The sequence below is a fragment of the Anolis carolinensis genome, chromosome 4, assembly GCF_035594765.1.
Source record: "Anolis carolinensis isolate JA03-04 chromosome 4, rAnoCar3.1.pri, whole genome shotgun sequence".
NCBI classification, from domain to species: domain Eukaryota; kingdom Metazoa; phylum Chordata; class Lepidosauria; order Squamata; family Dactyloidae; genus Anolis; species Anolis carolinensis.
Window position 1 is genome coordinate 158,804,735 of NC_085844.1, and position 27,870 is coordinate 158,832,604.

Sequence of the window (27,870 nt, forward strand, 5' to 3'; positions counted from 1 at the left end):
TGTAATGCATTAAACTGGAATGATTTAGGCTTTTTGAATAATGATGAGCAATGTGTTAAGCAATTAGTTACAATGTTATTAATGAAGCAAGAACATACGCACTGTAACATCTTCCTACTGCTCTTATCTGTACCCTGAAGTTCTCATATTTCAGCAATGCAAAGTGCTATTAGAACTAACGACTAAGATAAGATTGAATGGCTTATACAAGTGAAACATTCTATGAAGTTCATTTTTAAATGTGTCACTTTCTCATACCGTAAAACAGACTAACTCATCCCAAAAGATTGAGATAAGATTTATAACCACTGACAAAGTAGCCGGGATAGCTTTTATTTTTCAAGAGAGCAAAGGTTATACAGTACAGTCTACAGTTGTATTCAGTTTGCAATAACATTTAATTTGCCTCTATTTTTAAACTATTGCTCTTTGCCAAATTCTCATGCTCTAAAAAGAACTTTACAAAATTATTTTTATTTTCATCCACACTCCCATAATGGTTTCCTCTTTTGTTTTGTTTTTTAAGTGTTTGTTCTGTTTATACTACAGGATAATCAACATGCATCCTATAGAGCAACCAACCTTAGCAGAAAGCTTTAATTGCATCACATAGGAAACCACATTACTATTAATTCCACAGTAACTGTATAATATATAAACTATTGCTTTGCAAACTCTAGAGCAATTAGACCTCTCGGCTATTTGGCTAACTCTGCTGCATGATACCCAGTGCAGTTAATTATATTTTTTGATGTTAATAGTCTCTGTCAGTTTCAAGCATAAATCCTCTTTGATGAATATTTAAATTATATTTAAATAAAAATAATCTTGGTTACATTTCCTATTCAGCAGTCATCATAGCTTAATAAAGGTCTCTTCAGGAAAGGGCTGAGATAAATGGGTCTGCAGTCTCATGTACAGGAACTCTAAATCCACTTTACATCTGATTTAGAGGTTACAGTGACCAAAGCAGCAATATAATTAGTTATGCTGTGGCGCTGGTGGAAAAGAAAAGTGCTCCATACAATTGTGTTATTGCTTTTATACATAATGAGATTATTGTAAACTTGCTGGATGATCATTATGCATGTTATATACATTGGACATAAATCAAGAAGTCAAGTTCAGAACGTCTACCATTGAGAAAGAAAGGTAGGACTGTCAATGGAGGGGGGGGAGAGTGGGGAGAGAGAACTGCCCTTTTAAATTGTTATTTGTATTACAGAAAGTAGCTTCAATCAGAACGTTTGCAATGGTATTCACGTGAATGGATACAGAATTATATTTTTCTCATTCCAATGCATTCTGTCAAGAACTCTAAGGTTTGGCACAGAATATAACCTAAAGCACTTCCTTGTTCTTCTTGAGACAAAATATTGATCCATTCCACCCTCAGATGTATGTGTGGCCACTTACTTTCAATCAAGATGAAATGCTTTTCACCAGTATACATGTGGCCATTAGATGACTCTGGTGTGGACAAAAACACTATTTACTACATTACCATAATAATATGGTGGAAAGAAAACCTACAGTCAGCAATATCAGTGTCAAAACAACTATCAGTATTAACAACATGCTAAATGTTAAAAAAACAAAACAAAACCCTTTATTAACATAGTTTATGACAATGTTTAAAAGAGAAGAATCCATCACCCTAACTGATGCCAAGAGTTTAACTATGCTATGATGTCCAAGTTAATTTACTTTTCCATTCTACCAGTATTAGATTAGCTCTAATTTGGGCTGTGGCAGTAAAAAGCAATTGTGTGTTTTTTAAAAAAAACAAAAAACAACAATTGGGTATCAGATTTAATCCAGAAATTTAACACAACCGCAACAGAACTAATTGGAAATGCAGATTAAACATTCCAGGGATAGTTAGTTATACTGAAGGCATTGTATTCGGTGTGGGGTTTTTTTTTAATTTATATAGCCACACAGTCCATGACATAATTTATATTTTGAAATAATCAGAAGAAAAATGATTGACCTTGTATCGTAATATCTCCTCCCACCAAAAAAAACCATATTGTACATATTGTTCAAAATATTTCACTTCTTCTGTGCCATTAGAAAATACCTCTGCTGACTAGTGTAAGTTTCATAGCGTTTATAGACTACCAGTTTAAAATAGTTCACCCATGGGATAAAACTGCATTTTGTTTTTTTTTTAAATGACCAAATACAGCTGCTAAACATTATAGATTATAAAGCAGTATGCTTCATTTAGCAAAATTTTACCCTGCTGAGATGTTTTTAAGAATAACAACACACTATTATTGAACCAGAAGCATAATTAACAATAAAAAGAAAACATTAGGCATGTGTAAAAAATAAAATGCTATCTACATTCCACATACTGATAAATATTTTCAAGGATGCAACCAAATGCTCTCTGCCTCTTTCTTTTATGAAGAAAATCAATTCACAATGCATATAGTCTATATATACGACATATATATCTTTAAAAAACTTGTCCTAAATAGGAAAAACTCTGCAAACAGCTATCTGATTACAAATTTGCCCTTTGAGACCAGTGTGTAGAAAAAATGCCTATGTCTGTAAGTCTGCTTTGATGTGAGCTGAAGCCAGCTCCAAATAAAGGAATGCCTAAGAGAGTATGTGTCTGGCTCTGATAATCATGTACAGTAGAGGTTTGTCAAGTATCTGTAAGATTTTGGGCATTGAAAGCCAATGACATGCCAAAGGAAAATAAAGACCTGATATTTGAGATCAGCATGTACAATGACAGCTTTGATGCACATTCATTCAGGGAATGCACTCGTCCAAACTGGTATCTGATATGTGACAATCAATACAATTGCTTCTGGGGCAGAGAAAGAGCAGCGAGTATCCGAAGTGCCAAGTGAAAGAGAAAGAGAAAAATGCAGGTTGTAGATGAGTTTAAGACACCTTTCACACAGAACATCTTTAAGAAAATAGTAGATGACTCAAGATTTGAAGGAACAGCAACTGTGTTGATGTGAAAACCACTAAAGCAGAAACATGTCCTCTCTGAATAACAAAGCTGGAGATAAATAATTTTAAAACAATATTAAGAAATGAAGTTCTAAAAATGCATTGCAGTACACCTTTATGATTTTGGATCATGTGATTTAAATGTTTATATTAGAATGTTTTAATTCTGTGTCTTAATATTTAAATGTTGTTTATGTCTTACGTTTTAATGATCTCAATGATTTTCACTCATAGTTATATGTTATTGTTTAGATATCATGATTCAGTTTCTACATGTATGTTTGGAATTAAATTTTGTCACTATTATGTTGTAGATCACTTTGAGTCCCCCCCACCCCAGGGGTGAGAAAAGCAGTATATAAATACAGTAAATAAATAAATTCATAAACCATTTTTAAGTTTTGTCAGGAGGCATATAAGCTAAGTTCCTACCAAAACGATTCTCAGTAGGGTGCACTGTAATGTGATAATGCACTAGTCAAACCATTTTCTCAAACTGACTTAAGTTTTCAAACCATGGAGGTTAGAGGTTTAAGGGGCCATGGCAATTCAGGATGAGATTAATCTGATGAGATGGGTGATTTCCCCATCTAACTGTCCCAGTCTGTAGGCTCTAGTGAAAGCCTTTCCTTTATTCATTAGCGCTAGGAAGAAGAGGGACAGCCTTGTTTTCACTTGAAAGGAACTTCATCTGATTTTCCCACACTCCCCCCTCCCTTTTTGAAGCCTGACAAGCAAGGGAATGTGTGTAATGCTCACAGGATGGAGTCTGATCAGAAAGGTAATTTATTTTTGTTTTTTGTAGCTATGTGTCACTCATGTTGACAAAACGAATTAAAAACATCATTTGTCAAAAGATACCTGGCTGCTGGAGAACCTCTATGCTCCCTGCCCCTTCCTTTATTCAAATAAATGAGCTTTTTTAAAAAAGGGGGAAAAACATACTTTTAAGACAACAACAAGAACGGAGATCTCAAATTAAGGATCTAAGAATTTTAAACAGTCTGTCCACTAATGAACAAATAGAAAGGTCAGGAGAGCAAAACAAATAAATCATGTACTGAGCTGTGGCTATAGCCAAGCTACCGCCTGTGAAGGATCAATGAGTGACACAAAAAGGGGAGAAGAGAGCTAAGTAATTTGAGAATACAATGTGGCATGCAGACATCTACGAGCATGGCATACCTAATAAAAGGTAAGTGCCCTACCTTGAAGAATGTACTTCAATACTGTTTTTTAGTGAAAGATTTCCTTCCTTTAAATATCTTCTTAGAACAGAAAAATGTAAATATAATTATCTATGCATTTTGAGAGAACTGAACTTCTAGTTTGATATTAATGTTAACAGCAATAATTATTAAAATCCATGTGTGCAGACTATAATGGCAACTTATTTTGTGAGACTTCACAGTTCATTTTGAAATTGACTGTTTTCTTAGTCTATATTTGTATCTACCTATCTATCTATCTATCTATCTATCTATCTATCTATCTATCTATCTCATACATACATATTTTCAGGTAATTATTATTTTTCTACCTAAATGTGAATGGGATTTTTTCCCCTGGCAGTATATATTATGATCTAGAGCAGGGGTCCCCAAACTTTTGAAGCAGAGGGCCGGTCCATAATCCTTCAGACTGTTGAGGGGCCGAATTATCATTTGAAAAAAACAAAACAAATTCCTATGCATACTGCACATGTCTTATTTGTAGTGCAACAACAACAACAATGAAAAAACAATACAATATTTAAAAATGAAAACAATTTTAACCAACATAAACCTATCAGGATTTCAATGGAAAGTGTGGGCTTGCTACTGGCCAATGAGATAGTCAAGTGAATTAGGATTGTTGTTGTTGTGTGCCTTCAAGTCGTTTCAGACTTTGGCCGAGCCTAAGTCTAAAATTAATTATTTATTTACTGCATTTATTTACTACATTTATATCCCACCCTTCTCATCCCGAAGGGGACTCAGAGCAGCTGTATGTACATACAATATATTATATTATTAGCATAACACAATAGTAGCATTATATATTACTATATTGAACTATATCACTATACTATTATATAATATGTAATATATAACATATAATTAATATTATTATATGGTATTACTATTAGTATTATATTGTATAACATAATATTATTATCAATATTATATGTATATACAATATATTATATTATTAAAACTGATATAAAAATATTATATTATAAAACTAAGGGCGGGGGCCAGGTAAATGACCTTGGAGGGCCGCATCCGGCCCCCGGGCCTTAGTTTGGGGACCCCTGATCTAGAGCATGGCTTCTCAGACTTTTTCAGTGCAGATCCCTTTTTGAAGCAAAATATTCTCTTGGAACCTAAAAAGTGTTTATATATTATACAGTAGAGTTTCACTTATCCAACATAAATGGGCCAGTAGAACGTTGGATAAGCGAATATGTTGGATAATAAGGAGAGATTAAGGAAAACCCTATTAAACATTAAATTAGGTTGTGATTTTACAAATGAAGCACCAAAACATCATGTTATACAAAAAAATTGACAGAAAAAGTAGTTCAATACGCAGTAATGCTATGTAGTAATTATTGCATTTACGAATTTAGCACCAAAATATCATGATGTATTGAAAACATTGACTACAAAAATGTGTTGGATAATCCAGAACGTTGGATAAGCGAGTCTTGGATAAGTGAGACTCTACTGTATTATATATGTAATGTAGATATATTAGGCATAGGCAAACTTTTTGACACATTGTGTTTTAAAATTTGACAGATGGGCTAGGCCAGTGGCAAATGGATAGAAAGTGTTTGTTTGAACTAACGGGGGGAAAAGGAACAAATTCCTATGCACACTGCACATATCTCATTTGTTGTGTCAAAAAAGAAAAAAAAAGGACAGAAGAAAGAACACCACAATATTTAAAATGAAAAACAATTTAACCAACTTAAACATATCTCAGTGGAAGATCCCAGGAGCCATCCAGTCCAACCCCCTTCTGCCATGCAGTAAAAGCACCATCTAAGCAACCCCTGAGCAGTGGTGGTGGTGGGGAGGGATAGGGTTCTAGAAGCAAGGACAACATGGAGGAAAGGGCCTGCATGGCATGGGGAATGGGGGGAAAGGGTCATTGCCCTGGGAGAACAATGCTGGGGCTACTGCGACTGCTGGCAGGAGAAGGAAGGAGGCCTGGCCATGGAGCCCGAGAGAGGCCTTGCCTTCTCTCTCAGGGCCTCCCTCTGTGCAATGCCTTCTTTTCCAGACCTGCATTCATTCCCTCCCTCACTCGCTCCCTCTTAGGGGGTGGGAAAGCTGTCACTTTGCACACTTGGAGAGGGGAGGAAAAGCAAAGAGGACAGATGAGAAAGGATAGAGGAGGGAAAGCCCTGCCATGCACGCTTAAAGGGGGAGGGGAAGGGGAAGGAGGGAAGTGTGGAGCCCCTCAGTATGCTTCCCCTAACCCTGAGGGCTCCACAAAGCACACTTTAAGAACTGCTGGTCTAGAGTGACATACAAGGCACAACAGGAATCCTGTGGTTGCAAGCTGTGATTTAGAGTATGAAGGGCTCATTTTTTAAAAGAAAGAAAAGTAAACACATTTCACCTAAACAAATTTACGACGATGCTTAACTTCTCCTATTTAAAGGTGTTTAAGCCAGAATTGAAGAAAATGGATTGGAAAGCTTTAGATTCACGTTAAGTATAAAAGAAGAATAAATAAAACTAAATCTACCTAGCATCCTGAAAATAGTGAACTGAGACAAGTAGATTACTGTTGAAGAGATACACTTATCAATGAACACATGTGTTATTAGAGTTCAGAACTTTATGAAAAATAGTTACAGGGTCATATTGATCCCATGTTTGGGGAACATAAAAGGATGCAGGTTTGTTTGTTTCTCTCTCTCGTGTCCTTCACTTCAACTTTCAGTTAGGAACAGTTCAGTGCTACCTTTGAATTGTAAAAAACAAACTATGACATATTGTAAAAAACATGTAAAAAACAAACTATGACTTTTTTTTCCTAAACAATAGTTTGAGGATTTCTTCTTTGCCTAGATCTCAACATAATGCTAACTTGGGGGTACAAATCATGCTTCCATATGTCTTATGGCTCTTATAAAAAGATCATTGTTTTGGTTGAAAAAGGAGAAATGTCCTTCTTGAAAGCTTCTAGGAGTAGTGGTTTTTCTTTAAAGCTAGGGAGAACTTCACTCTCCCTCTTGCACAACACTTCAAAAGAGTTTTCTTACACCAGGTGTGTACTTCTAGATCAGTGATGCTCAATCTGTGGGTCCCCAGGTGTTTTGGCTGTTTACCAGCTGTTAGGATTTCTGGGAGTTGAAGACCAAAACATCTGGGGATCAGCAGTGTCATTGTCAAGGACTGAAATGCTTTTTCAAATTCCAAAATTAGCAAATTGGCCCTTAGACCCCTAGAACTTGCCCCTCCCAGAACAAACTGTGATTTCCTAAAAATGGAACAAAAACTTCCAATAATTTCACAGCTAATATTTAGGCTGCAATATATGTCAAATTGTCAAAAGTTCTTCTTAGTCATATTGTAAGATAGCTTCTAACATATTGCTGATGAAAAATATGACAAACATAACCAAGCAACATCAGAATGTGGTCAAGATGGCAAAGGATGTTAATGAGGAAGAACTGACAAGACAGAAGAAGCTTGCAGCAATATGCTTTTGCCTGGCATTGTGTAAAGCATAAGATTCCCTTGGCCTTCTGAGTTGAGTACAAACTATTTTTGCACTCAGGTTTACAGGAAATGGAATAAAGTGGGGTGAGAGAAGATTAATTTGAACTATCCCAAACAAATTGGGACAAGTGTGTGGTGTCTTTTTAATTTTTATTGTAATGACATAGATGAAATGTTTCTGCTTTTGTAGCTGAAAAACAATCCAAATGCTATTAGCAACACTACAGAAATTACTAGAAATAATCAGAATGTTTAAGAATTTGATACATTGCTTTCAATGATTGATACATTTTCTGAGATTTAAAAGAATGCAGCTTTAAAACAACTACACATGTACTTCAGGTAAAAAAGCAACAGAATAATTAAATTTCAAACTCTATATTTCATTAACTCCAGTCATTATCACTGCTATAATTAGAGCTAACAAAGTCTTGAAATTTGCATTGATGTGGCCTCTTCAAATGGCTGGAGATTATTTTAATAAATGGGGTGCTCTAATTTGTACTCAAAGTGGGAGAGGAAAAAGATGTCTTTTGATCTGCCCAATACCATCCCGTCCCATTATAGCCTTTGTTTGGAGGATATTATAAAGGTTAAGTACTGTCAAGACTGATTATAAGAGCAGCTCATTTTCCAGCGGGCTACATATGTATAAACAGGTTTAATTTCAGTTTGATGTAATTTGAAGGTGGGTGAGTTATTTATTTATTACATTAAATATGTTTAATTAGCATGAATATTTATAAACCACTTCAACAGGCAACAGTTTTCCGAAAACTTCTGAGTAGGTGTTTGACCTCCTATAACACAAGGATACATCAACATTTCAAACAGATTACAATGTTTCTCTCCTTGCAGTCACCTTCCTGCTTTCTTGCTTTATTCTCAGAAAAAATTTAAAAGGAGATCTATTAGCCTTGTAGTAGGGTTTTATTCCTTCAAGTTTTTTTATATCTAGATAAAAATGATGGTGGCACCTGAAATATTCTTTTTCAAAAAAATCCGAAGATGTGCAAAACCAATTGATTTCATGTTAATACGATTCATTCTTTGTAGTGCATAGTAGCCAGCATTTCTGTTACCTTTGCGTCATAATTTTGTAGGCATCAGGAAGGAAACATTCTGTGTTCTCCATCTGGAAGGGGTCAGCATCACATATCTTGTCATCTGTCCGTCCATAGTTAGCACTTTCTATCATAATGACATCACTTCCTGGACACCGAAGATCAATGGAGTAGCCCTCACAGGACAGTTCTCTCCTTACCAAACCAAATGGTAATGCAGCTCGACTGAAGCCTTAAAAATTAAGAAAAGAAGCCATTGAGGAATACAACTACTATTTAGCATATGATAGCATGGAGTAGAAAAATATTTTAGACCCAAAACAAGTTCAATCCCCCCTCCATTAAAACCTTTAAAGAATTTACTCCAATACACTAAAACACCATGGATTTCTCCAGTCCACAAATGCACATTGGACATCTCCTACATTACTTAAAATATTGTCTGGGGAAACTGAGCAAATGATTCATATTATTGCCAGAGACCTACACCCTCTGGTAAATCTTCCAGTTTACTAGCTGGCTTGGGAGCAACTCTGAAGGCCCTTCTACCACGACCATATATTGTAATTCAGTTCGAGAACATGGTGGCCAAAAATGCATACTGCAACGTATGCTACAGCATGCACCTAAGGGTTTACAACATATTTTTTAAAGGTCTCAAGTAAGTCCAGGTTCAATGTATATCAGTATATCCTAAATGTGAAATCAGCTCCCTGGAATATGTGGCAGTGGCCCCTGCTGAAGCGCTTTACAGACTCCAGAATGGGGAATTCCGGAAAGCACCCCAAGGTCACCCCATAGACTTCTGGTGCACTGATGCACATCTCTCCCAGAAATGGAAAAAGAAAACCCTGCAAGGTAGTTTGAGGCCAGGTTATGTAGTAAACGTAATCACCTTCCAGACCTCAAATCAGTTTAAGGCATAGCATACTCTGACAGTGAAAGTAGTCCCTCCCAAGCTGATTCCAAGATGGATTATAGTGTCAGTGTAGAACAGTGGTTCCCAACCTAGGGTCCCCAGATGTTTTTGGCCTTAATCTCCCAGAAATCCTAACAGTTGGTTAATTGCCTGGGATTTTTGGGAGTTTTAGGCCAAAAATATCTGGGGACCCCACTGGTATAGAAGCACCCAGAGTTTCAGGGATTCCTCTCAAGGGCTACACTGTTCTTGGCCTGGGAGGAGGGGGCTGGATGAGGCTGACTGTTCCAGCCACTCCCGCACCACGTTGCTCCCCCCTATTAGTTTTGCTTAAAACTAAAAACAATTAATTGGGTTGCTCTTGTTTTATCTCATTTCTTGTGCCTGGTCTTATTCCTTGTGTTACTCAACAAGACACATTGGACTTCTTCCACATGATTTAACATATTGTGCTGAAACTAAGCAGCTGGTTCACATTCACACACACACACACACACATCACATCACAACATTTTCAAATGCAACTATATTTCAGAACACATCATTATACAAATAAACATATTATTGTGAGTTCATTTTTACTCAAAATTATGTACTTTAGCGCATACAGGAAATGGCTAAGAGAAAACAGGAACTTTTTCAATAACACTTGTCATATTCTTCAAAGACATTGATTAGAATTTTCACATTAAGTTTGAGATGGCGGCTGAGTGGCTGGGTCATTTTTTTAGTCGGCAGGTTTACAACCATTCTTGCAATCATGACCTATGCTTAACTAGCCCAATTTTGTGTTTAACTAATTTAATTATTTATAACAGATGGTTATGATTGGTTTTCTTCATCCCAGGAACTGGGTCAACCTTTGGATTGATAACATTTTAAAACCAACTGCTTTTAAATCAAGTCCTTATTTATTTTAACTGGCCTTCCTCACCCCATCCCACTAAACCGAAAACACTCTGCAGTGTTTCTATAGCAAGCCTCAAAACAGTTTTCTTTCAAAGTAACAGAAAAACAGGGCATCTACCTGTGAAAAAACAATAAAATGTAAGAACCTTAATAAACCCCGTAACCTAAAACCAGTGTGTGCCTTAAACCTTTTCTGGTTTCTTTCCCCCTATTCTTCTTGTTCCTTTCATCTTGGAGTCTATGTACATAGATGCATGTATCTTTCTCAGACTTTCACCATCCATTTTTTTTATTTGTAAATAACAGTTTCCTCTCTTAAAATTTGGATTATATTTATTAATATGAACTTTATTCTTCAAAAGTAGTAGTTGTTGTTTGCTACTTGATGAAACTTTCAACAGCTATCCTGTTGAATTATATTTTGACTTTTAACTTGCTTTTTTAACAGAACTATGAAGGAATTTCTTTCATCTTTTACAGTGAATGGAAGAGAACCCAGGACTGTGAGAGAGGCTAGCAATGTGTCTTAAATTACTAGTTTTGTTTTAAAGACTGTATATATGCTTCAAAAGCACAAATGAGGTATTTGCTCTCATGAGTTCTTACAAAAGACTAGCTTCTTCTTAAGGATATTTAACTTTTCCTTTGGATGCTTTGTATTTAGATTATATTTTTTAAAAAGAAAGTAGTAGTCTTATGTTCATCAATTACTACACATTATTATGGCAATGAAAGAGAAAACAAGTCAGAGTAGTAAACAATGCCTATAACTTCTATATTTATATTTTATGTTTGAAACATAAAAAACAAAAACAAAACATAAAACATAAAAAACATAAAACATTAAAAATAAATCCAGTCCGCAAGCCACCTTCCTCTTTATTTATTTCTATTTCTTCTCCTTTCCATATTGCTGGCCATTGCACTGGATAGACCACATCCGTTCTAGATTATTAAATATGGTTTTTTGTGGGTGAGCTGATGACAACTACTGGATGGTGTATGTTCTGCATCAGAAACTAGAGCTGATGTGGTCTATCCAATGCAGTTTTCTGAATCAGTACCCCACATAACCAAACCAATCTAAAGTTGACCAAAAACTGATTTGTAACCCTTTTGGTACTAATGTTAGAGAGTAGTCCCTGGTCAAGTGGTCCCTAGTCAAGTGGACCCTGGTTAAAAAAAGACTGGGAACCACTGATGTAGATGGATGATTAATAGGGCTTCCATTTTCTCAAACTGGGATTCAAGGTGGCTTCCAAAGTAGAACCAAATATTAATAAAGATTGAGCATCCTTTATCCAAAATGTTTGGGACCAGCATTGATTTGGATTTTTTTTCATACCTTGGAATGCCTGGATTGGCATATATGTAAATAGGGATAAATACTGGAGATGGGTCCAAAGTCTAAACATGAAATTTATTTGTTTACATACCCTTATATGCATAGCCTAAAAACAATTTCATATAATATTTTAAAAACCGCTCATACACATCTCATGTAGATATATTTAGTTAATGACAGATGAAGATTTCATTCAATCCCCCTAGGCTGCTGGAGGCAACACCACGAGTACCATTTTCCCACGGATTCAACTGACTCAGCATGTCACAGAGTTACAAGAGGTTAGCATGTGCCAACTGAAAACCACAAATGCAATAGCCTGACACAGTTATAAAAATAGGTCTGAAGTAAGTGAAAATAGGGTAAAGAGAGAGGTGTAGCCTAGGTTAATGATAAAAGGTTTATAAGTCATGGATGAGCAATTTCTCTTTATATTTTCTTCACTGGAGTTTGGAAAGGGAGGCATGCATATCCTTCCAAAAATGCCAATCCTTTCACCTACATTGGTAAGATTTACTTTAGTAAGGACTTCAAATGCAAAGTATGTCATTTAACAAAAAGAAAAGCTCCTTATTGAGATGTTCTTTATAGATATGATCAACGGAATGGAGAGTGTACAGTATATAACTGAATAATAGCATGTAAGGAGGTAGATAGTGGTATATCAATAGCTGAGCACATGCTTTTTATGCAAATAAGACCCCCAGATCCTCTAGTTTCCCCAAATTCGGATGGAAAAAATTTCCTTCACGGAAACCTACGTCAGTTGAGAAAATCTTAAGGCAGTTTTTTGTGTTCTTGTTTAACAACAGCCTCTGCACAATAAATACTACCAGAAATAGTCTCCAAATAAAATAGAGTTATCAAAGAAAATATACACCTGTGATATTATGTATCTACTGAAAACCACATGGAATTACTTGATAAAAAAAGGATTACTTGAAATTAACAAAGCCAAAACACAGCTTTAACTGTCTCCAGCCCATTTCTCTCTATACAGTGTCAAAATGTAACATAATTGGGTGTCTTTGGTCAGCTCTGAAGACAAGACTTTATGTGTGGGGATGCTGTTGGTGGGCCTGCATGACCCCAACCCCAATACATCATTTAAGCGCTCACACATTTAGGCAAATGCTTGAACACAGCTTGTGACATACCCAGAAAAAAATTTATGGATCAGCAGGGATTTTAGTTGAGCCGCTCACATTGAAGTTCACATTGAAATTTCAACACAATTTATTGCACCAGACTGGATCCTTTCAAAAGCTATAAAGGATCATAAAGAATGCTGATAAGATGACCTGTGCCTAAAAAGTTCGCAAAAATAGAGTGCCGGCATTTAGGTAATGCCTAAACAGAGAATGTGCAGTCACATAGGATGCACTGTTGCAAGACAAAACATACCACCCACTTCATTGCATTCAGTATAAACCCAATGAAGTATTATACTAAATTATTTTTCTTTAAAAATAAAACAGAGAGATGAAATATGTGTTACGTGGCAAAGTAAACAAGGCCAAATATTGTAATTATTTGCAGTATATGACATTACACTATATGGAATGATCAATTATGGCCACTTCAGTCTCAGCTCTTGAACAATAAATATCAAGATCAAAAGGTGCTACAGGACAGCTAATCTATATCATCTGAAAAGATTTACCGGTATAATGAAAATATAACCAATTTTAAGAACAGAGCAGATGTTGTCTTAACTACACAACTATTAGTTCCTCCATCTCCTCCTCCTCTTCTACTTCTCTAGTTTGACTCTACAGTAAGTGCATAAGGAGAAATGCTAACTTGACTTTTTATAATCACTGCTTGATAAGAAAGCTTTGGAAGTAGCATAATGCAATAAAGTATCACTATGTATTTGGGATTTTGCTAAACTTTGTAGCATTGCCAACCTTGTTATACCAAATTAATTTCAAATGTATTTAAAGTGTGTGTGTTGCTTTCAAATTTCCTGAGCAGATTCAATCTTGATAGCAACCTTATGAGATAAAAAAAAAATTCTTATCTCCAATTCTGCAGGTAGTGTTTGTGTGTGTTTGGGGGGAGTAGCCAATGATCACCAAGTAAATCCATGGATGAGATTCAATCAATGGACTTCCTAATTCATAACACATCCGTTTTAATCACTATATTATGATTACAACAACTCTTTGTTTTCACAAAAGCCTTAGGATTTAATTAACAATATAGCTGAATATTCAGCGAACACCAGAGTCTTAGTGATTGGCTTGTAAGATAAATGAGATAATTTATTAAATTGGTATATTTACATTCATGCTTATGGCCTATTGCATGACATCTTGTAAAGAGAAACTATGTATGATACTTATGCACAATAAGCATACTAATAATTATTGAGCCTTGGGAATATCCTAAAGTTCTAAAGCTGTCCAGAACTTCATTTCAGTGTGCACTGTTGCCATCTAGATTTCTCTAAACCTTTATCCAAAGTTTGGATGAGGTGGTGAGAAAAGGACTTGGTGTTCATTTATTATTGCACATCTAGATTCTTGCACTGCAAGAACAACAAAAATGGAACATGGTTTTAGATGCTTCCTTAGTTATCACTATAGAAAGTAGACAAATCATAATACTAAAATTAGTTCTGTTCTCTGTGGAATGCATCAAACCAATTTTGTTAAGATCCCAGGGCAAAAGATACGATGGTGATAAACCAGGAAAGGTACAGATGCCAAAACATGGGACCGGTCTTGCTTTAACCTAATGAGTCCAAACGGTGCCTCAATTAAAAGTGAATTAATGCAGAGAAAACTGGGACTTCTCAGTTACTCTGTATTAATTAAACACCTGAAAAGATCCGGACATTAAGCTAAGTTCTGGATCTTTCCTGGTGTGAGTCCTGGAATGCAGTCCTGGGAGTCAATCCCCACAGCCATCCTCATTCTTCAGGCTGCTGGAACATGAAAGAACGTGAGGGCACCCCCTCCCTTCCAGCTCCCCATCCCCCCAAACTTGCTTGAGGACCCTGAAGAAATGCAGGCTCCTCTGCAGTCCTCCTGATGCTTGAAAATGAGTATCATGAGGTTGGGGGGAGGGAGGAATTTTCTTCCTCCCCCCCCCCCCCACCTCCTGAACATTTTCAAGCATCAGGAGGATTCTATGGAGGGGCCTGCACTGCTGGCAAGCCTCCTCCAGTAAATCAGGTAAATAAGGGAGGGAACGCCTGAGGTTGTGGGAGGAGACGGGGCCTGAAACCCAGGAGAAAGTGGGATATTTTAACCTGTGTCCTCCTGGAGTTTAGGTAAGTATAGAAGGATCTTTATATAACTAACTTTGATCTGTATTTAGGCAGTCTCTAACAACAGCACTTAGGTTGAGTTCCAAGTGAGGATCAATTTTTTTTTTACCAAAGGAAAGTATCACATAAAGAGAGACAAAACTCTCTAATGAGTGCACAGAACGTATTTTTCTTATAAATCATATATCATCATCATCATTATCATATAAAAATGTCTATAATGAAAAATCTTCCAATGAACACTGTGATTTTGTGTGTGTGTGTGTGTGTGTTTTTTTTATTTCTACCTACAATGACAAAATAAGGATTTCAAGAAGCAGCTTGTAACCCTGATACAAATGACAATTACACCAAATGACAATGACTACAACCATCAGAACTATTAGGAGGTCCTGTGAATGAAAAATCATATTCATTCTTTGCACCACGCAAATATGACTACTGTCAAATAGTAGTGCTTAGTGAAATGAACTGTTTTGCTGCATTTCGTTCTCCTAGGACAAATGCATTTGAAAATGAAGGAGTGGGAAGAGGCTACAAAAATGTCAAACAACCCCAGTGCCATAGGCAAATAACAAGAATGAATACCTTCTGCCAACATGTGCAGTGTTTTAGGATTGAGTATACTCAAAATGAAGAACCCCCAGTGGCGCAGTAAGTTAAGCCACTGAGGTGCCGAACTTGATGACTGAAAAGTCGGCAGTTCGAATCCGGGAGCGGAGTAAGCTCCCGCTGTCAGCTCCAGCTTCTGCCAACCTAGCTGTTCAAAAACATGCAAATGTGAGTAGATCAATAGGTATCGCTCCAGCGGGAGGGTTACAGCGCTCCATGCAGCCATGCTGGCCACATGACCTTGGAGATATCTACGTACAACGCTGGCTCTTCGGCTTAGAAATGGAGAAGAGCACCAACCCCCAGAGTTGGACATGACTAGACTTAATGTCAGAGTAAAACCTTTACCTTTATTATACTCAAATAAAGAAGAAAACATCTGGTAAACAGATGTATTGTCACAGAAAATTCAAAGCCCTTTAGTACCCTACACTGTTAATAAATGCTTGTGTCACTTAGCTAACAATGCTTAACTTAAGCCAACCATTTATATTTTGAACAATGAATCTATGGGAGCTCAGCAGTGTGACACAGTCCTACCCTTAGAAGCAGGAAAATATATAAATTGCATTTAGCCCTTCAGCCAAGACCATTAGAGTTCAGTGTGAAACAATCCAAGCATTTCTAGTGTTTTGAGCCTATGTTTGGAACTCATTGTTTGGAGAGCCCCCCTTGGTGTGTTGATTATTCTAGACCCTGAGTTGTAGCTTCTATAACCAAAGAATTATAGACAGAGCAATCCTATATACATGCCTAGGAAAGAAACCCATAATGGGACTTACTTTTGAGTAGGTATGCACAGCATTGTACTGTAGATGGCAGAATAGGCTGCCTCTTAATCAGTAATTTGTTAGTACGATGCCTTCCTGAAAACTGAAAGAGGAAAACTTTGTGGGGGGAAATGGTGCCCACCCAACATAGAAACAAGTTTCATGTCAAATGTATGTTATTTTGCTTGCCTTTTAAAAACAACAATTTGTATGTCCAATATATCATCCAACTACATAAATTAGCACTGTACTCACCCAATACTTGGAGTAACCAAAAATATTCCATGAAGAGATGTTGAATAATGTGAAGTTAACACAGATTTGTCTCTGTGACCATTTTTATTCAATAAGGCTTTATCCACAAAGAAGGAAAGAGGCTGAGGTAACCTGCTTTTTTACAAATTAAATTTTAAAAGATTGATGATCAGTTAAAATTGTTCTCTGAGGTTTATAAACCAGATTGTTTTGTTCCATTTATCAGCCCCATTCTTTGCTTTAGCTAGCTCTTCAACTGAACTGAATAAATCAATAAGATTTAACAAAAAAGGGTAATATACATTAATTACACCACAAATTTTATAATCAAAGTATATGTTCTCAACCATTTTACTGAAAACACTATAGAGTTGTAGAAAGAAAATGTTCACGCTCAGACTCTTCCCAAAGCAAAGGTAAATAAAAATAGCAATGTTGTTTGATTTTAATATTGCTTACTGTTAATAGTGAGACATCTCTTGGCAATACATGAAACAAGTACTTTTTTCCAGAAATATAGCTTTATTCCAAGAAACAGTATGTAAGTTACTGAAAATAGCACAAATACACACAAAAATCCATATCAGCACAAATATGTATTTCTAAAGAATGACATTATTTATTTTTGTTTCACTAAAAAAGGTTCTGAAACAACCACATCCTCCACCCTGCAAAAGTAGAATGTTTACAGTTATATTTTCAACAACTTTTGGGAATTATGGAATGACTCAAGTTGCAATGATGCGTGTTAGGCAACATTTCAGAGTTTCTTGTTTTTAAAAATATGATGTTTCATGAAAAGGGATGATTACATTACCAATCGCAAAACAAATAAACAAAAAAAACAAACAAAGAGCAGACAAAACATCTAATTTAATGTGTTGCAAATAAGATATTATATGAAAATTGAGCCTTTAGATTTTCAGTTCTAATCTTAACATATAAGATTGCAGTATGAGAAGAGAATCAAGAAGATAGCCATCTATGGCAAACAGAAGGATGTTAAATCTTTCTGATTGGGCGGTTCTACACTGATGAATAATGCAGACTGGAACTAGTATGCAAAAATTTGGTTCTGGACTGCACCGTGGTCTGACAGGAACATTTTTAGCTGCCTTGGCCCAAATGCCACCTACTCTCCATCCTTTTTGCTACCAGATATAGTGGTGATGGGGCTACATACCATGAGACTGGCAAAGGAGCTTGGGGCAAATGAGTGCCACCTTGCTCCTCCCAGGCTCCTTTGCCAGTTTTTTTGCGTGTGTCAGGAATGACTTGAGAAACTGTAAGTCGCTTCTGGTGTGAGAGAATTGGCTGTCTGCAAGGATGTTGCCCAGGGGACGTCCAGGTGTTTTGATTTTACCATCCTTGAGGGAGGCTTTTCTCATATCCCTGCATGGAGCTGGAGCTGATAGCGGAAGCTCATCCACACTCTTCCTGGGTTGGATTTGAAGTCATCAATCCTGCCAGCACAAAGATTTAACCCACTGCACCACTGAGCAGCTGTCTGTGGCTGTCTACATTGCCATAACACAGAGGAAAACCTGAATTCTAGTGCAGGATTTGGGTTTTCCCCTGTTTTTTTTTAACTCTGAGTGTAGCCACATTCAACAACTTTCCTTGGATCAATCTGTATCAGCACATTTGCATCTTGTAGGCTGATCTGACTCTGCACTGACCAAAATGGTGGATGTAGATGGGGCCACACTTTTCAGCAGAGTGCCTTTCCTTTTATTTGTCAAGATTTTTTAAGAATAAATAAATTGTAAAATTTGACTAATGCTAAGAAAGATCTTTGCCAGATCTAGTTATCTTCTACTGTGTGCGAACAGACTGAACATGCAAACCACAAATTATGTGGGAATTGTGTTGTAGTGGGTCCAAAATATCAGCAGTGGATTGATCCCAACATCAAAAATATGCTTGATCAAGTCCTTTTTAAAATGGTGGATTAATATATTCACCTTGAAAGACTTGTTCATGTAGGCTACTTATAGGCTTGATCTCGCAGCAGCTAAACGCAGATGCACGGGGCTTGGTGCCAGTTTCCATGAAGCCCTGTCTGCTGATTGGTCTCCAAATAATGTGAGGGACAGATAAAGGGAGATCAAAAGACAGTAGCTACCTGGGACCTTAGCACTGCTCTGCAACGGCTAAGGAAAAAATTTCAAGATCTCTGCTTCCACCTATGCCAGTTTTAAGTGAAGATGATTGCAGTGTCTCTTCAAGACTTGCACAGTGAATGCATCTGAAGGAAGAATCCATGGTGGGTTGAATCAGTGGACCGTGGGCCAACGAATATTGTGAGCCAACCATATATCCACTGTTTAGTTGCTGTTGTTTTGTGCATTCAAATCATTTGTGATTTATGGTGACCCTAAGGTGAATCTATCTTAGCAAAATTTATTCAGGGTGTGTGTCTTTTTCTTCCTCTAAGGCTGAGAGAAGTGGTTCTCAACCTGTGAGTCCCCAGGTTTTTGGCCTACAACTCCCAGAAATCCCAGCCAGTTTGGGACCCACAGGTTGAGAACCACTGGCTTAGAGTCTGACTTGCCCATAATCACTTTGTGAATGTTCATGGCTGGCTAAGAATTCAAACGCTGGTTTTCAGAGGCAACTATTACCGCACACTGGCCTTTACTGATTAGTTATGCTTCCAAAATTCTTCTACAAGTAAAAATTCAAAAGATTTCATGCTGATAAAGAGAGCAATTCCTGCACACACAGAATGTATCCCCAAGTGTCTGTCCTTGGGATAATGACCTCTACTACATGTCAGCCTTCTACATTAGCCATATACAGTATAGGTCTATTTAGGTACAGCACTTAAGATGTTCAAGCATATATGGATCAGAACAACCGTATACAAAAGTATGCAGCCCTCTCCTGTATAATCAATAGGTTTAAAATGTTGGATGATGGAATGCATATGTGAAATGTTCCATCACAAGCACTTTTTGCTGATATCAATATTTGGCTGCAGTCCATTTGTAGCTTCTCCTAGATTTGCTAATACAGTGCAACAATCTCCATAATTAATCTCAGAGAAATGTAAGAAGGACTATGAAATAAAGATGAACAAAACCTGTTCTGTTATTTTTCCATAGTTTAGGAGCAGGTAGACATGTGTACCACAAAGAGTTATACAGGATGTTGTTCTTGAATGAACTTCAGAAATTGGTTTAAAATATGGGAGTTAGCCATATTAGGCAAGGCCTTGCCAAAATGTTTTATAGAGATCATGGTATTTGTAACTCTGAGCACATCTTCTTCTGAGACTTTTTGATTTATGTCTCACCTTTTGAGTTCTTCTGCTCATCAAAACTTTAAAAGATAACTATGCATTTTTAAAAAATTTGTGCCACTCTTATTTCATGCTGTTGGTTTTCCTTTCATGCATTTTGTTTGCCATTCATACTTATCCCTTCAAATTTGAAAGTACTCTGAAGACTTTTTACAATGGAATGCTGGGGTCTAAATAAATATGTGAACAGTACAACTCACACTATTGGTATCCCAATGCATTCTAAAGAGTTTGGATGTAGACAGACACATTCATGGTTACCCCCCCCCCCGCCCCAAAATGCCACCTAGGAAGGTGTACTTGGTATAAGACAGGGACAATCTGGTTATTGCATATTATTCCTAGTCTCCAAATGACCAAGAAGGGGACAGTGCAATTTTCCTGCATTGAGATCTCTCCAGAACAACTGAACAAAATAACAGCTAATACAAAATTTAGGCCTGTGACTCTACCATCACCACCATTCTTATTCTGTATGATTTTTTTAAACATCTTATGTCTGATTAAATAAGCAATTAGGCTTTGAAAGTTTCAAGATGAATAAAAATAATAATAGTATGAGTAACAGTACTGTATTTGTAGACTACCCTATCTCCCCGAAGGGACTCAGGGTGGTTTTCAACAAAATAAACACAATGACAAAATATTCAGTGCCAAAACAACAAATGATAAATCAAGCTCAATTAAAAAAAACAAGCTCAATAAAATTATAAGACACAACTTAAATAACAGACATGATACATCACAAACATTTACAGTATCACAAGCTTTTAAAATTCTTAACAATTACACTGACAGTATTAATGGCAAAATGGTATACAACATTCTATGAGCAAATATGGGTTTCCAACGAACAGGCAAGGTATGTATAAAGATATATTAATCTTCCTCCTCTATATATGATTGAGTGCATAGATGGGTTTTTAGCAAATGTTTGAAGGTGAGGAGAGAGGGTGTGCATTTTGAATATTGTGCATTTTGGTTGGCCAATAAACGTATCATTCCTTGTCGATTTTGGACTTTGTCATGTTTTACACAGAACTATGTAAATTTTAATCTACATTGAATATTCTTGTTCATAAAATTTATTCACTTCCTGGTACAGTCAAAATAATGATTAAAAAGCACACATGTGCTCACTAGACCTTTTTTTCCTTGTAATTTTATGGGACACAGAACGTAAGTAGAACTCCCTGAATCATGGCCAGTGAGGTTAGTAAAGCAATTGCAGGTCAGACCAAGCAATCACCATTTCAAAACAGAGTTACAAAGCTTGTTTTAAAAATCTGCTGAATTCAATAGTAAGAAGCATGGAGAAATTCATGCTGTGATTAAGCATCTCAAAATGTGAGCTTCAGGACATTTGTCAGCTGGCCTCTGAGAGCTTACTTCCTTTTCTCCCTTCACAAAAACCTTCTGAGTGTGTGACTTGTCAGGAAGGAAAAGCTTCTGAGTTAAGAACAATTTCAGACAAGGAAGCACACAGAACAAAGGAGGTTTTGTGCCATAAATTGTATGTCAACAGAAATTTCCTGCTGAATTCCTTCCCTTTAACATACATTTCTAGAAGAACAAAAAATATAACCCACACTTTGGGGGAGGGTTGCTTTGTTTTGTTCATCAAGCATAATTATTTGATAAATGCTTTTGATTTTTGAATTCTTAAGCAGTCCCTGTTGGCTTCGAAGTCAAACCAACTAAAAAGTTGATAAAAAACGCATTTAAAAATTGGGGAGGGAGCGAGGAATAACAACAAAAGTCCCACTCTAAGCAAGATTTTAAAAGCCACTGCTGGGTTCATAAACTAACAAAGAAAAATGCTTTTGTTCCCAGCTTTTGTATACCAAGTTGGCAACGAACACCCTCTGAATCATGAATGTGCATTCTTTCCTCCCCTTCTACTCCCCCCATTCTCTTTATATGGGGAACAATGAATGTGGATGAAAAATAATCTGCCTATAGAAGACCAAATTATCATAGGCTCTAGCTTGTTATGACTTTTATACAGCATGAAAAGTCATCACCAGAAAAATAAATTTCTAGAGATTTCAAGCTGGAATTACTTTAATGATTTTATTGTCCTGTGTTTATTATATTAAATTATGTATAACTCACCTATATGCAGAGATATCAGGGGCAGATGTAAAACAAATATTTTAAACTATTTTAAAAAGTTAGCCAGTTAAAACAATGTACAGAAATATGCAACACAATTGGGGAGAGTAAAACCAAGACCACCAGTCCACAAAAGATTGGGGAAACACCCGTCAGTGCCAAGCATATTTTTATGTGTTATGGACAACATAGAAATGATACAATTTACTTAGCATAACTATCTAGGATCACTCACTGTTTAAACCTCAACATTTTTTTTTGATTACTCCACACATTCTAGCATGCAAGATTAAATATCTTTGCTGCATCATATTTTCTGGGACATGCTTTAAATGACTGAAAACCATAGAAAATGGGTAGGAAATTCCTAAAAGTGTTTTAGTAACACTGTGTACAATTGGTCTTGAAAGCATATCAGGATGCATGAGAATCCCACAGCCTTCTCTCTTCTGTGGAAAATGAGCTAGGATATTAATAAAAGCAACTATATTAATAAAATATATATTTCCATTTTAATCTCTCTTTGTGATAATGGGCAATTGTCTTGATCCAACCTCTTTCCCTACCAGAAGTGATATACATTTAAACAAGAGAACACACATTTTCAGCAGTAGTCCCTTCCTAGAGAAGTTATCCTGGAACTCAATTATGCTATATTTCAGGTAACAACTGGCTCAACTATGTACATAGGCCCAAAATTACGATTTGCTCCATATTCTTGGGAAAACTCCAAAGCAACCCATGTTTTTTTGTTAATACGGTTCAAGGCCATGTTAACCTGAATTAGCTCCTTGTGACATGTGTCTGCCACCGAGCTGATCCGCCCTCTGCCTGCCCTTCGGGGTTAAGTGTCCATGTCAATGTGCCCCATGAGGCTGAACAGTAGTTTATTGCCCTTATAAACCACCAAGACTATAACAGGCATTAAGATAAAAAAATCATAATTTATTATCCCTAACATCCAACCCAAGTTGAACATTAGACAAAATGAGTATGTCTTGCTGATATTTTATATACAAATATTTTAAAAGTCAGAAGCAGAAGAGGACTTCCCTCTTCTTGTATGTTCTCAGGCCCCAACTATAGTGCCATATAAAATCCAGATTATCTGCTTTGAACTGGATTATATGGCAGTGTGGACTCATATAAACCAGTTCAAAGAAGATAATTTGGATTATCTGCTTTGACAATCTGGATTATATGGCAGTGTAGATCCAGCCTCATACAATAATTTTAATTATTCTCCTTGGGATTTATTTTATTATAGTATATTTTAAACACAATTCTTAATGGTGGGAATGCATCTGGTTCCATTTGCCCTTGTATTTAACTGTATTTCACACAGGGCCGGCCGGAGATATTTTTTGATGTAAAGCGGGGGCGCTGAAAAGCGCCCCCGCCACCGGCGCCCTGGCCCCGCCCAGCGTGCCCTGGCCCCGCCTCCCACGCTGCGTGGGAGGCGGGGCCAGGGCGAATAGTGAGGGGGCGGGGCCAGAGTTGGCCCCGCCCCCCGTGCCCTGGCCCCGCCTCCCACGCAGCGTGGGAGGCGGGGCCAGGGCACGCTGGGCGGGGGGGCGGCGTCAGAGCTGGCCCCGCCTCCCACGTTACCCCCGCTCGCCCGTCTGGCCTTGTGTAGCAGGCCAGACGGGCGAGCGGGGGTAACGTGGGAGGCGGGGCCAGCTCTGACGCCGCTCCCCCCCCTGCCCAGCGTGCCTTGGCCCTGCCTCCCACGCAACGTGGGAGGCGGGGCCAGGGCACGCTGGGCGGGGGGGCGGCGTCAGAGCTGGCCCCGCCTCCCACGTTACCCCCGCTCGCCCGTCTGGCCTTGTGTAGCAGGCCAGACGGGCGAGCGGGGGTAACGTGGGAGGCGGGGCCAGCTCTGACGCCGCTCCCTCCCCCCCCGCCCAGCGTGCCTTGGCCCTGCCTCCCACGCAACGTGGGAGGCGGGGCCAGGGCACGCTGGGCGGGGGGGCGGTGTCAGAGCTGGCCCCGCCTCCCACGTTACCCCCGCTCGCCCGTCTGGCCTTGTGTAGCAGGCCAGACGGGCGAGCGGGGGTAACGTGGGAGGCGGGGCCAGCTCTGACGCCGCTCCCCCCCCCCCCCGCCCAGCGTGCCTTGGCCCTGCCTCCCACGCAACGTGGGAGGCGGGGCCAGGGCACGCTGGGCGGGGGGGGCGGCGTCAGAGCTGGGCCCGCCTCCCACGTTACCCCCGCTCGCCCGTCTGGCCTTGTGTAGCAGGCCAGACGGGCGAGCGGGGGTAACGTGGGAGGCGGGGCCAGCTCTGACGCCGCTCCCCCCCCCCGCCCAGCGTGCCTTGGCCCTGCCTCCCACGCAACGTGGGAGGCGGGGCCAGGGCACGCTGGGCGGGGGGGCGGCGTCAGAGCTGGCCCCGCCTCCCACGTTACCCCCGCTCGCCCGTCTGGCCTTGTGTAGCAGGCCAGACGGGCGAGCGGGGGTAACGTGGGAGGCGGGGCCAGCTCTGACGCCGCTCCCCCCCCCCGCCCAGCGTGCCTTGGCCCTGCCTCCCACGCAACGTGGGAGGCGGGGCCAGGGCACGCTGGGCGGGGGGGCGGCGTCAGAGCTGGCCCCGCCTCCCACGTTACCCCCGCTCGCCCGTCTGGCCTTTTCTAGCAGGCCAGACGGGCCAGGGCGCACTGGGCGGGAGGCGGGGCACCGTCAGGGCGGTGCCCCGCCTCCCGCCCAGCCTGACGGCGCCCCCCCGGGCCTGCGCCCGAGGCGGCGGCGTCAGCTGCCGCATGAGTGGGGCCGGCCCTGATTTCACATCTCATTATGCTTCTGAAATTGACCAAATAAATATTTAAGGTATGAAAATATCTCTCAACTCAGGCTCATAGGAATAATGAGAATGTTTGGCTTTTTAAAAAGCCAAATGGTGTTTCTAGTATAAAACTTTCATTCTCATACCAGAGTGACAATTAATTAACACGACCACAGGGAACCGCCAAAAGGCTAAACGGAGGGCTGCACAAACACAGCAAGGACCAAGTACGGAGAGCACAATAATCCCAAATAAACAGCTCAAGGGGAGGTCACAGGGGCTTACATGTCTTTACACCAACGCTCAGAGCATGGGAAATAAGCAAGACGAACTCCAACTCTTAGCACAGCACCACACATATGATGTCATAGGCATCACTGAAACCTGGTGGGATGACTCCCATCACTGGAATGTAGCCATTGTGGGCTATAACCTCTTTCACAGAAATAGAACAAAAGGGAGAGGAGGAGGAGTAGCTTTATATGTCAAAAACAGTTACGTTGCAGAAGAAATGCAAGACTGTAATCCGGGAAACCAGCTTGAAAACATCTGGATAAGAATCAAGGGAACTGGGACTCAAAAAGATCTTGTCGTGGGTGTCTACTACAGACCTCCGAGTCAGGATGAAGGACTTGATGAAGCCTTCTGTCAACAGCTGACCAAACAGGCACAAAGAAGAGATATAGTAGTCATGGGCGATTTCAATTATTCCGATATCTGCTGGAAAACAAACTCAGCCAAGAGTACAAAGTCCAACAAATTCCTCACTTGCAGACAATTTTATGGTCCAGAAGGTAGAAGAGGCAACAAGAGGATCAGCAACTCTTGATCTAATCTTAACAAATGTGGAAGACCTGATCAATACAGTTGAAGTGGTTGGATCCTTAGGGGCAAGTGACCATGTGCTCCTGGAGTTTGCAATACAAAGGAATGCTGAAACTAAGACAAGTCAAACACGCATTCTCGACTTTAAGAGAGCTGACTTCCAAAAAATGAAGGAATTACTGAGCGGCATTCCATGGACGCCAATATTAAAAAACAAGGGAGTTAAGGATGGATGGGAGTTTTTCAAAAGTGAAATACTCAAGGCGCAAATGCAAACAGTGCCAACAAAGAAGAAAAATAAGACAAGTGCAAAGAAGCCAGAATGGATGTCCAAAGAACTTCTAACTGAGCTAAAGCTCAAAAGTGACATGCACAAGAAGTGGAAAAGGGGAGAAATCACCAAAGAAGAATTCAAACGTATAGCCAACACCTGTAGGGAAAAGGTTCACAAGGCTAAAGCACAAAATGAGCTCAGGCTTGCCAGGGACATAAAAAACAACAAAAAAGGCTTTTTTGCTTACGTTGGTAGAAAAAGGAAGAAAAAGGAGGCGATAGGGCCTCTGCAAGGAGAAGATGGGGTGATGGCGACAGGGGACAGGGAAAAGGCAGAACTACTTAATGCCTTCTTTGCCTCAGTCTTCTCACAAAAAGAAAGCCATCTTCAACCTCAGAAACATGGAATGGACGAAGGATTGGGGGAAATCCAACCCCAAATAGGGAAACAAGCTGTCCAGGAACACCTGGCCTCACTAAACGAATTCAAGTCCCCAGGGCCAGATCAGCTACATCCAAGAGTATTGAAGGAATTAGCGGAAGTTATTTCAGAACCACTAGCAATTATCTTCGAGAGTTCTTGGAGAACGGGAGAAGTCCCAGCAGATTGGAGGAGGGCGAATGTGGTCCCTATCTTCAAGAAGGGAAAAAAGAACGACCCAAACAATTGCCGTCCGGTCAGCCTCACATCGATACCAGGCAAGATTCTGGAAAAGATCATCAAGGAAGTGGTCTGCGAACACTTAGAAACAAATGCGGTCATTGCTAATAGTCAACACGGATTTACCAAAAACAAGTCATGCCAGACTAATCTGATCTCTTTTTTCGATAGAGTTACGAGTTGGGTCGATACAGGGAATGCTGTGGATGTAGCCTACCTGGATTTCAGTAAGGCCTTCGACAAAGTCCCCCACGACCTTCTGGCAAATAAACTAGTAAAATGTGGGCTAGACAAAACTACGGTTAGGTGGATCTGCAATTGGCTAAGCGAACGAACCCAAAGGGTGCTCACCAATGCGTCATCTTCATCATGGAAAGAAGTGACAAGTGGAGTGCCGCAGGGCTCCATCCTGGGCCCGGTTCTGTTCAACATCTTTATTAACGACTTAGACGAAGGGTTAGAAGGCACGATCATCAAGTTTGCAGACGACACAAAACTGGGAGGGATAGCTAACACTCCAGAAGACAGGAGCAGAATTCAAAACGATCTTGACAGACTAGAGAGATGGGCCGAAACTAACAAAATGAAGTTCAACAGGGACAAATGCAAGATACTTCATTTCGGCAGAAAAAATGGAAATCAAAGATACAGAATGGGGGACGCCTGGCTTGACAGCAGTGTGTGCGAAAAAGACCTTGGAGTCCTCGTGGACAGCAAGTTAAACATGAGCCAACAATGTGATGCAGCAGCTAAAAAAGCCAACGGGATTCTGGCCTGCATCAATAGGGGTATAGCGTCTAGATGCAGGGAAGTCATGCTCCCCCTCTATTCTGCCTTGGTCAGACCACACCTGGAATACTGCGTCCAATTCTGGGCACCACAGTTGAAGGGAGATGTTGACAAGCTGGAAAGCGTCCAGAGGAGGGCGACTAAAATGATTAAGGGTCTGGAGAACAAGCCCTATGACGAGCGGCTTAAAGAGCTTGGCATGTTTAGCCTGCAGAAGAGAAGGCTGAGAGGAGACATGATAGCCATGTACAAATACGTGAGGGGAAGTCT

General features: G+C 39.4%; 1 protein-coding gene across 22 annotated transcripts in view; it reads right to left on the bottom strand.

Annotated features, from left to right (window-relative positions):
- Nucleotides 1–27,870, bottom strand: part of adgrl2 (adhesion G protein-coupled receptor L2) — a 324,023-nt gene that overhangs the window by 97,283 nt on the left and 198,870 nt on the right. For all 22 annotated transcript variants that reach the window (XM_062978110.1, XM_062978112.1, XM_008114145.3 and 19 more), the window contains exon 3: nt 8,786–8,999. In XM_062978110.1, the coding sequence (XP_062834180.1) occupies nt 8,786–8,999 (214 nt within the window). The remainder of the gene's footprint in view (nt 1–8,785; nt 9,000–27,870) is intronic.